The sequence below is a fragment of the Macrobrachium rosenbergii genome, chromosome 29, assembly GCF_040412425.1.
Source record: "Macrobrachium rosenbergii isolate ZJJX-2024 chromosome 29, ASM4041242v1, whole genome shotgun sequence".
In the NCBI taxonomy this organism is placed as follows: Eukaryota; Metazoa; Arthropoda; class Malacostraca; order Decapoda; family Palaemonidae; genus Macrobrachium; species Macrobrachium rosenbergii.
The window spans coordinates 1,405,963-1,416,958 of record NC_089769.1 but is presented as its reverse complement, the minus strand read 5'-3'; the positions used below and the strand labels follow the sequence as shown (position 1 = coordinate 1,416,958).

The 10,996-nt window shown below is 47.6% G+C and overlaps 6 protein-coding genes across 6 annotated transcripts; 5 read left to right on the top strand and 1 right to left on the bottom strand.

The window, feature by feature from the left end:
• Positions 1 to 287: 287 nt before the first annotated feature.
• LOC136854333 (uncharacterized) lies at positions 288 to 2,126 on the bottom strand. The gene is made up of 4 exons (XM_067130632.1): positions 1,990 to 2,126; positions 1,367 to 1,561; positions 979 to 1,174; positions 288 to 437 (listed from the first exon to the last, which is right to left on the bottom strand). The coding sequence occupies exons 1-4, from the start codon at positions 2,124 to 2,126 to the stop codon at positions 288 to 290; spliced, it is 678 nt and encodes a 225-aa protein (XP_066986733.1).
• Positions 2,127 to 2,396: 270 nt separating this feature from the next.
• Positions 2,397 to 3,574, top strand: LOC136854332 (uncharacterized). The gene is made up of 2 exons (XM_067130631.1): positions 2,397 to 2,960; positions 3,131 to 3,574. The coding sequence occupies exons 1-2, from the start codon at positions 2,397 to 2,399 to the stop codon at positions 3,572 to 3,574; spliced, it is 1,008 nt and encodes a 335-aa protein (XP_066986732.1).
• A 635-nt stretch (positions 3,575 to 4,209) lies between these two features.
• On the top strand, positions 4,210 to 5,353 carry LOC136854331 (putative uncharacterized protein DDB_G0282129). Its single transcript, XM_067130630.1, has 2 exons — positions 4,210 to 4,512; positions 4,676 to 5,353. The coding sequence occupies exons 1-2, from the start codon at positions 4,210 to 4,212 to the stop codon at positions 5,351 to 5,353; spliced, it is 981 nt and encodes a 326-aa protein (XP_066986731.1).
• Positions 5,354 to 5,418: 65 nt separating this feature from the next.
• LOC136854330 (mucin-13-like) lies at positions 5,419 to 5,847 on the top strand. Its single transcript, XM_067130629.1, has one exon. The coding sequence runs from the start codon at positions 5,419 to 5,421 to the stop codon at positions 5,845 to 5,847; it is 429 nt and encodes a 142-aa protein (XP_066986730.1).
• Positions 5,848 to 6,028: 181 nt separating this feature from the next.
• LOC136854329 (uncharacterized) lies at positions 6,029 to 6,748 on the top strand. The gene has a single exon (XM_067130627.1). It carries the CDS (start codon positions 6,029 to 6,031, stop codon positions 6,746 to 6,748), a length of 720 nt encoding a protein of 239 aa, XP_066986728.1.
• Positions 6,749 to 9,066: 2,318 nt separating this feature from the next.
• LOC136854328 (uncharacterized) lies at positions 9,067 to 10,344 on the top strand. Its single transcript, XM_067130626.1, has 2 exons — positions 9,067 to 9,157; positions 9,758 to 10,344. Exons 1-2 carry the CDS (start codon positions 9,067 to 9,069, stop codon positions 10,342 to 10,344), a joined length of 678 nt encoding a protein of 225 aa, XP_066986727.1.
• The last annotated feature ends 652 nt before the right edge of the window (positions 10,345 to 10,996 follow it).

Genomic DNA, 10,996 nt, shown 5'->3' with positions numbered 1-10,996 from the left:
ACACCAACAACCATGCTGACAGAAGCAACAGCACCAACAACCAACAGAAGCAACAGCCATGCTGACAGAAGCAACAGCTACACCAACAACCATGCTGACAGAAGCAACAGCTACACCAACAACCATGCTGACAGAAGCAACAGCTACACCAACAACCATGCTGACAGAAGCAGCAGCTACACCAACAACCATCCTGACAGAAACAACATGCTGACAGAAGCAACACCAACAACCATGACTGACAGAAGCAGCAGCTACACCAACAACCATGCTGACAGAAGCAGCAGCTACACCAACAACCATGACAGAAGCTGACACTCCATGCTGACAGAAGCAACAGCTACACCAACAACCATGCTGACAGAAGCAACAGCTACACCAACAACCATGCTGACAGAAGCAGCAGCTACACCAACAACATGCATCAGAAGCAACAGCTACACCAACAACCATCCACAGAAGCAAACACCAACAACCATGCTGACAGAAGCAGCCAGAACAACAACAACCATGCTGACAGAAGCAACAGCTACACCAACAACCATGCTGACCAGAAGCAGCAGCTACACCAACAACCATGCTGACAGAAGCAACAGCTACACCAACAACCATGCTGACAGAAGCAACAGCTACACCAACAACCATCCTGACAGAAGCAACAGCTACACCAACAACCATGCTGACAGAAGCAACAGCTACACCAACAACCATGCTGACAGAAGCAACAGCTACACCAACAACCATCCTGACAGAAGCAGCAGCTACACCAACAACCATGCTGACAGAAGCAACAGCTACACCAACAACCATGCTGACAGAAGCAACAGCTACACCAACAACCATGCTGACAGAAGCAACAGCTACACCAACAACCATCCTGACAAAGCAGCAGCAACAACCAACAACCATGCTGACAGAAGCAACAGCATCAACAACCATCCTGACAGAAGCAACAGCTACACCAACAACCATGCTGACAGAAGCAACAGCTACACCAACAACCATGCTGACAGAAGCAACAGCTACACCAACAACCATGCTGACAGAAGAACACACCAACAAGCCAGAACAACCAACAACCATCCAACAACCAGAAGCAACAGCTACACCAACAACCATCCTGACAGCAGACACAACAACCATGCTGACAGAAACAGCTACACCAACAACCATGCTGACAGAAGCAACAGCTACACCAACAACCATCCTGACAGAAGCAGCAGCTACACCAACAACCATGCTGACAGAAGCAGCAGCTACACCAACAACCATGCTGACAGAAGCAACAGCTCCACACCAACAACCATCCTGACAGAAGCAACAGCTACACCAACAACTGAACAATGCTGACAACAACCATGCTGACAGAACAGCTACACCAACAACCATCCTGACAGAAGCAACAGCTACACCAACAACCATGCTGACAGAAGCAGCAGCTACAACAATGCTGACAACAACAACAATGCTGACAGAAGCAGCTACCACCAACAACTCACTGACAGAATCAACAGCTACAACAACCATGCTGACAACAGCTACACCAACAACCAGACAACAGCTACACCAACAATGCCAACAACCATGCTGACAGAAGCAACAGCTACACCAACAACCATCCTGACAGAAGCAACAGCTCACACCAACAACCATGCTGACAAGAAGCAACAGCTACACCAACAACCATGCTGACAGAAGCAACAGCTACACCAACAACCATCCTGACAGAAGCGGCAGCACATCAACAACCATGCACGCTTGAAGCAGCAGCTACACCAACAACCATGCTGACAGAAGCAACAGCTACACCAACAACCATCCTGACAGAAGCAACAGCTACACCAACAACCATGCTGACAGAAGCAGCAGCTACACCAACAACCATGCTGACAGAAGCAACAGCACCAACAACCATGCTGACAGAAGCAACAGCTACAACCAACAACCATCCTGACAGAAGCAGCAGCTACACCAACACAAGCAACCAACCATGCTGACAGAACTTCAACAGCTACACCAACAACCATCCTGACAGAAGCAACAGCTACACCAACAACCATGCTGACAGAAGCAACAGCCACAGTAACAACCATCCTGACAGAAGCAACAGCTACACCAACAACCATGCTGACAGAAGCAACAGCTGTTCAACAACCATCCTGACAGAAGCAACAGCTACACCAACAACCATCCTTGACAGAAGCAACAGCTACACCAACAACCATCCTGACAGAAGCAACAGCCACACCAACAACCATGCTGACAGAAGCAACAGCCACACCAACAACCATGCTGGACAGAAGCAACAGCTACACCAACAACAACATGCTGACAGAAGCAACCATGCTGACACCAACAACCATCCTGCCGTAGAAGCAACAGCTACACCAACAACCATGCTGACAGAAGCAACAGCTACACCAACAACCATCCTGACAGAAGCAACAGCTACACCAACAACCATGCTGCTGACAGAAGCAACAACCATGCTGAGAAGCATCACCAACAACCATGCTGACAGAAGCAACAGCTACACCCAACAAACCACAGAAGCAGCAGCTGCAACAACAACCATGCTGACAGAAGCAGCTACACCAACAACCATGCTGGCAACCAGCAGCTACACCAACAACCATGCTGACAGAAGCAACAGCTACTTCAACCAACAACCATCCTACACCAACAACCATCCTGAAGCAACAGCTACACCAACAACCATGCTGACAGAAGCATCAGCTACACCAACAACCATGCCGACAGAAGCACACTCAAACAGCTACACCAACAACCATGCTGACAGAAGGCATACACCAACAACCATGCTGACAGAAGCGGCAGCTACAACAACCATGCTGACAGAAGCAGCAGCTACACCAACAACCATGCTGACAGAAGCAACAGCCACACCAACAACCATGCTGACAGAAGCAACAGCTACACCAACAACCATGCTGACAGAAGCAATCCTGCAGAAGCACCAACAACCATGCTGACAGAAGCAAATAGCTACACCAACAACCATGCTGACAGAAGCAACAGCTACACCAACAACCATCCTGACAGAAGCAAACAGCTACACCAACAACCATGCTGACAGAAGCAACAGCTACACCAACAACCATGCTGACAGAAGCAACAGCTGACACCAACAACAACCATCCTGACAGAAGACACAGCAACAAACTTCAACACCAACAACCATCCTGACAGAAGCAGCAGCTACACCAACAACCATGCTGACAGAAGCAACAGCTACACCAACAACCATGCTGACAGAAGCAACAGCTACACCAACAACCATGCTGACAGAAGCAATCCACATGCTACACCAACAACCATCCTGACAGCACAGCTTCAACAACTTCATGCTGACAGAAGCAACCATGCTCAAGCAACATGCACGCCAACAACCATGCTGACAGAAGCAACAGCTACACCAACAACCATCCTGACAGAAGCAGCACACCATCAACCATTTGACATCCAGCTCACAACAACCATGCTGACAGAAGCAGCAGCTACACCAACAACCATGCTGGACATCAAGCAACATCCACACCAACAACCATCCTGACAGAAGCAGCAGCAACACCAACAACCATGCTGACAGAAGCAACATACACCAACAACCATGCTGACAGAAGCAGCAGCTACACCAACAACCACTGGACAGAAGCAACAGCTACACCAACAACCATGCTGACAGAAGCACAACAACAGCTGACATCAACAACCAACAACCTCAGACACAACAACAGCAACATAGCCAACAACCATCCTGACAGAAGCAACAGCTACACCAACAACCATGCTGACAGAAGCAACAGCTACATCAACCATGCACAGAAGCAGCAGACCAACAACCATGCTGACAGAAGCAACAGCTACACCAACAACCATGCTGACAGAAGCAACAGCAACTACGCAGCAACCATGCCACAGAAGCGGCACGACAACAACCATGCTGACAGAAGCAACAGCTACACCAACAACCATGCTGACAGAAGCAGCAGCTAACAACATCCAACAACCAACCTGCTGACAGAAGCAACAGCTACACCAACAACAACAACACCATGACATCAACTTCAGCAGCCACACCAACAACCATGCTGACAGAACAGCAGCTACACCAACACCACCATGCTGGACCATCCACACCAACAACCCTGACAGAAGCATAACAACCAGCTACACCAACAACCAACAATGCTGACAGAAGCAGCAGCTACACCAACAACCATGCTGACAGAAGCAACAGCTACACCAACAACCATGCTGACAGAAGCAACAGCTTGCATCCACGCAACAACCATCCTGACAGAAGCAGCAGCTACACCAACAACCATGCTGACAGAAGCAACAGCAACACCAACAACCACGCTGACAGAAGCAACAGCTACGCAACAACCATCTGACTTCAGCTCACACCAACAACCATCTCGACAACAACAGCTACACAACAACCATGCTGACAGAAGCAACAGCTACACAACATCCATGCTGACAGAAGCAAGCAGCTACACCAACAACCATGCTGACAGAAGCCAACAGCCACACCAACAACCATGCTGACAGAAGCAACAGCTACACCAACAACCATCCTGACAGAAGCAGCAACATCAACAACCATCCTGACAAGAAGCAACAGCTACACCAACAACCATCCTGACAGAAGCAACAGCTACACCAACAACAACCTCGACAACAACAGCAACAACCATGTGACAGAATCGCAACAGCTACATCCAACGACAACAATCCTGACAGAAGCAACAGCTACACCAACAACCATGCTGACAGAAGCAACAGCTACACCAACAAGCATCCTGACAACAAGCAACAGCTAACACCAACAACCATGCTGACAGAATCAACATCCACACCAACAACTCATGCTGGACAGAAGCAGCTACACCAACAACCATGCAACAAGCAGCAGACATCAACATCCACGCCGACAAGAAGCAACAGCAACAACGGGCCAACAACCATCCTGACAGAACTTAACATCCACACGACAACAACCATGCTGACAGAACAACAGCTACACAACAACCATCCTTCAGGAAGCAGCAGCCAACACAACATGCAACAACAACATCTGACAGAAGCAACAGCCACACCAACAACCATGCTGACAGAAGCAACAGCTACACCAACAACCACATCCAACTTCAGAAGCAACAGCAACACCAACAACCATGCTGACAGAACAACAGCTACACCAACAACCATGCTGACAGAATCAAGCAGCTCCACGCCAACAACCATCCTGACAGAACAACAGCTACACCAACAACGTCAACAACTTATTGACAGAACTTCAACATCCACACCAACAACATGCTGACAGAAGCAACAGCTAACACCAACAACCATTCTGACATCAACTTCAACAGCCATGCACCAACAACCATGCGACAACAAAGCTACAGCTACACCAACAACTTCATGCTGACATCAATCTCAACAGCTACACCAACAACCATCCTGACAGAAGCAACAGCTACACCAACAACCATGCTGACAACTTCATTGACATCAGCTCAACACCAACCCAACCTGACAAGACAGAACACAACAGCTACACCAACAACCACGCTGACAGAAGCATCAGCTACACCAATAACCATGCTGACAACAACAGCTACACCAACAACATCCATGCTGACAGAACTTCAACATCCACGACAACAACCTCGACAACAACAGCAGCTAACAACCACCAACAACCCGACATCAACAACTCCACCAACAACCATCAATAACAGCAGCAGCAACGACCAACAACCTCGACAGAACTTCAACAGCCACACCAACAACAACCATGTCAACAGAAGCTAGCAGCAACCACGCTCCAACAACCATGCATCCAGAATGCAACATCCACCCACAACAACCTCGACAACAACAGCTACACCAACAACCATGCTGACAGAACGTCAACACATCAACAACATCCATCCTCAACAACCGCTAATTCAACAACCATGCTACCAACTTCACAACATCAACCTCAACAACCATGCTGACATCTTCAAACAGCAGCAACACGCCAACAACCATCCGATCCACGCCGAAACAACCTCGGACCAACAACTATGCACCAAGCACGTCAACAACCATGCTGACATCAACAACATCCACACCAACAACCATGCTGACAGAACAGCAGCTACACCAACAACAACTGCCGGACATCAACTTCAACATCCACACCAACAACCATGCTGACAGAAGCAGCAGCTACACCAACAACCTACGCCAACAACTTCATCGACATCAACTTCAACATCCACCAACAACCGCGACAGAAACAGCTACCAACAACAACCATTCATCGACATCAACATCAAATATCCACGCCCAAACAACCTCGTCAACAACAGAACCAACAACGCCAACAACTTATCAATCAACCAATATCCACGACACAAAGCAACAGCATCAACAAACTTCTGACATCACCAACATCCAGCTTACAACAACAGCTGACACCAGCAGCTACATCAACAACTTCATCGACATCAACTTCAACATCCACGCGACAACAACCATCCGACAGAAGCAGCAGCAACAACGTCAACAACCATCGCTTCAGAATCCAGCAGCCAACACCTCAACAACCAGCGACAACAACGCCAACAGCTACAACTTCAACCATCCACGACACCAACAGCTAGCACCAACAACCATGCTAACAAAGCATCTACTTCAACATCCACGCATACAACAACCTCGATAGAAGCAATAGCTACACCAACAACCATGCTGAACAACTTCATCGACATCAACTTTCAACATCCACGCCACAACAACCTGACAACAACAGTCAACAATCGCCAACAACTTCATCGGCATCAACTTCAGCAACAACATGCTGGGACAACAGAAGCAGCACCAACAACGCCAACACCATCTGACAGAAGCAGCATCCACACCAAACAACTGACAACAACAGCAGCACACCAACAACCATCCTGACACATCAACTTCCACGCAACAAACATCTGACGCAACAGCTACACCAACAACGCCGACAACTTCATCAGCTACCAACATCCACGCTGACAACAGAAACAGCAGCTACACCAACAACGTCAACAACCATGCATCAACAGAAGCATCCACGCCGACAACAACCATCCGACAACAAGTCAACAGCTACACCAACAACCATTCAACATCCACGCCGCAACAGCTACACCAACAACGTCAATGCTGACATCAACTTCAACATCCACGCCAACAAATCAACCTGCTGACAACAACAGCTACACCAACAACCATGCGTCATCAGCTTCAACATCCACGCCAACAACAACCTCGACAGAAGCATCCAGCCAACAACAACAACTTCATCGACAGAACTTTCAACATCCACCAACAACCATGCTCAGCAGCAGCTACACCAACAACCATGCCAACAACTGACAGAATCAGCAGCATCAACAACCATCCTGGACAGCAGCAGCAACAACCAACAACAACTGCTGACATCAAGTTGTTCACTATCCACCACAACAACCATTCAGAACGCAACAACTACACATCAACAAACATCCATGCTGACAGAATCAGCAGCTACACCAACAACCACCTTCATCAGCTATCAATCTCAACATCCAGCTAACAACAGAAGCAGCAACAACGCCAACAACTTCATGCTCGCATCAACTTTCAACATCCATGCTGACAGAAGCAGCAGCTACACAACAACCATGCTGACAACCAAGCCCAGCTACACAATCTCAACAACCACAACTGACAGAATCAGCAGCTACACCAACAACGCCAACGACATCATCGACATCAATCTCAACAACCACGCTGACAACATCAACAGCAACGCAACAAACTCATCGGACAGAAGCAACAGCTACACCAACATCCACTGACAACAACTCGAAACAAATAGCTCAACAACCATCGCGACAACTTCATCATCAATCTCAACATCCATGCTGACAGCAACATCAACAACAGCTGGACAGAACAACAGCCACACAACTCATCGACATCAACTTCAACAACATGCTGACAGAACAAATCGCTACACCAACAACCACAGAAGCAAATAGCACACCAACAACTTCTATTGACTTCAACATCAGCATCCACACCGATAACAACTCGGAAACAACAGCTACACCAACAACTATCAACTGACAGAAGCAGCAACTTCAACAACCATGCTGACAAGCAACAGCACCAACAACCATGCTAACAACAACATCAACGTCAACATCCACGCCGACAGATTGCACGCTACACCAACAACAACGCTAACAACTTCGCGACACCAACAACCATCCATGTCAACAACTCGAAACAACAGCTACACCAACAACCACATCAACAACCATCCTGACATCAACTTCAACATCCACATACCAACACCCCTGGGACAACAGCTACACCAACAACGCCGAATGCTGACATAACGCCGACAACAGCTACACCAACAACCATGCTGACAGAAGACATCAACTTCAACATCCATGCCAGAAGCAACAACTCACACCAACAACAGCTACACCAACTTAGCTACACCAACAACTATGCATATCAACAAGCCACACGACAACAACCATGCTGGACAACAAATAGCTACACCAACAACGCTGACAGAAGCAATCAAGCTACACCAACCGACAACAACTCGACAAAGCAGCAGCTACACCAACAACCATGCTGACAGAATCATCAACTTCAACATCCATGCTGGCAACAACAAATAGTTACAGCTACAACCAACAACCATGCTGACAGAAGCTAAATATCCACGACAACAACCTGACAACAACAGCTACACTAACAACTATGCTAACAGCCGTCAATCAACCATCCTGACAGAATCAACAGCTACAGCAACAACCATGCTGACAACGAACAACAGCTATCAACCAACAACCATGCTGACATAACAACAGCTACACCAACAACCATGCTGACAGAAGCAACGCTAAGGCACTAACAACCATGCTGACAGAAGCAGCATAACAACAACAACCATGCTGGACAGAACAGCAGCTACACCAACAACTTATGCTATGACGCAACATGACAGAAGCAGCTTCAACAACCATGCTGACAGAAGCAGCAGCTCATGCTGACAACAACAGTTACACCAACAACCATGCTGACATCAACAGCAACATCCACTAACAACATGCGTCACAACAACAGCTACACCAACAACCATGCTGACATCGCTTCAACATCCCGACAACAACCTCGACAACAACAGCTAACAACAACGCCGGGAATAACCTCGATATCAACGGCTACAACAAGACAACAACAGTCAATAACGCCATCACCGACATCAACTTTCAACGTCAACAACTCGACAACAGTTACACCAACAACGCCAACAGCCTGGAAACTTAACATCCACGCTTGACAACAACCAACAACAATAAAGCACCAACAACGCTAACGTCAACATCCACGCCGGCATCAGCTACACCAACAACCACGTCAACAATCTTCAACATCCACAACAACTTGACAACAACAGCAACAACGCTAACAAACCCGCATCAACCTCTAACATCCAACAACTACCTCGACAACAACGACAACGTCCAACAACTTCATCCGCTTCAAACATCCACGCAAACAACCGACAACAACAGCTACACCAACAACGCTAACAACTTCATCAACAACAACATCCACGCCGACAACAACTCGACAACAACAGCTTCAACTTCATTGACATCAATCAACTTCAACATTAAATGAACAGCTACACAACAACCTCAACAACTTCATCGACATCAACTTCAACATCCATCACTGACAACAACCTGTCAACAACTTCATCAACATCCGACATCAACAGCAGTCATCCAACAATCATCACATCAACTTCAACAACAACCTCGAAGCAACAACAGCTACACCAACAACACGCCAACAACTTCATCGCATACTCCGACATCACGCCGACAACAACTCACAACAACAGCAAGTCAACCTTCATCGACATCAACTTCAAATGCTCACACCACAACACCCGTCAACATCGACATCAACTTCAACACATCTCGCATAACAACAGCTACACCAACAACCATCCGCCAACAACGACCAACAACCAACGCCGACAACAACAGTTACACCAACAACCACGTCAACAACTTATCATCGGACATCGACCCGCATCCACGCCGACAACAAGCAACAGCTACACCAACAACTTCGGCATCAACTTCAACATCCAACACCACAACAACCGACAACAACAGCACCAACAACGCCAACAAGCTGTACATCAACTTTCAACACCACTGGCTATCAACCGGCAACGTCATAACCATAACTTCATGCTGACAGAATTCAGCATCCACCAACAACCATGCTGACAGAAGCAACAGCTACACCAACAACTATGCTGACAGACTTCAGAGCATCAACACCAACAACCATCCTGACAGACAGCCTCAACAACCATGCTGACACCAACAAGCCCTCAACAATTCTGGGACAGAACTTCCAACAGCTACACCAACAACATGCTGACAGAAGCAAACAGCTACACCAACAACCATGCTGACAGAAGCAGCAGCTGGACAAGCAGAAAGCAACAACCATGCTGACAGAAGCAACAGCTACACCAACAACCATCCTGACAGCTTCAGCAACAGCTACACCAACAACCATGCTGACAGAAGCAGCAGCTACACCAACAACCATGCTACACAGGCATCAACTTTAGCATCCACCAACAACCATGCTGACGAAGCAACAGCTACACCAACAACGTCAATACTTCGCCGCATCAGCTTCAGCATCACCAACAACCATGCTGACAGAACAACCACGCCAACAACTTCACAACATCAACTTCAACATCCACGCCATAAACAACAGCTACACCGACAACAACTACCGACGGTCTTCAACATCCAACAACCATCCGTAACAACAGCTTCGCATCGACGACATCCACGCCAACAACCTTCAGCAACAACGCCAACAACTT

Bases quoted from the DNA above. Each gene is read 5' to 3' on its own strand.
- LOC136854332 (XM_067130631.1), top strand. From the start codon at position 2,397: ATGCTGACAGAAGCAACAGCTACACCAACAACCATCCTGACAGAAGCA. The intron at 2,961-3,130 runs GCAATCCTGCAG...CCATGCTGACAG, and splicing joins CAACAACCATGCTGACAGAA to AAGCAACAGCTGACACCAAC.
- LOC136854328 (XM_067130626.1), top strand. From the start codon at position 9,067: ATGACAGAAGCAGCTTCAACAACCATGCTGACAGAAGCAGCAGCTCAT. The intron at 9,158-9,757 runs GCAACATCCACT...TTAAATGAACAG, and splicing joins CAACCATGCTGACATCAACA to CTACACAACAACCTCAACAA.
- LOC136854329 (XM_067130627.1), top strand. From the start codon at position 6,029: ATGCTGACATCTTCAAACAGCAGCAACACGCCAACAACCATCCGATCC.
- LOC136854333 (XM_067130632.1), bottom strand. From the start codon at position 2,126: ATGGTTGTTGGTGTAGCTGTTGCTTCTGTCAGGATGGTTGTTACTGTG. The intron at 1,175-1,366 runs GTCAGCATGGTT...TGCTTCTGTCAG, and splicing joins GTTGTTGGTGTAGCTGTTCT to CATGGTTGTTGGTGTAGCTG. The intron at 438-978 runs GTCAGCATGGTT...TTGTTGGTGTAG, and splicing joins TTGGTGTAGCTGTTGCTTCT to CTGTTGCTTCTGATGCATGT.
- LOC136854331 (XM_067130630.1), top strand. From the start codon at position 4,210: ATGCTGACAGAAGCAGCAGCTACACCAACAACCATGCTGACAGAAGCA. The intron at 4,513-4,675 runs GCAAGCAGCTAC...CCATCCTGACAG, and splicing joins CAACATCCATGCTGACAGAA to AAGCAACAGCTACACCAACA.
- LOC136854330 (XM_067130629.1), top strand. From the start codon at position 5,419: ATGCGACAACAAAGCTACAGCTACACCAACAACTTCATGCTGACATCA.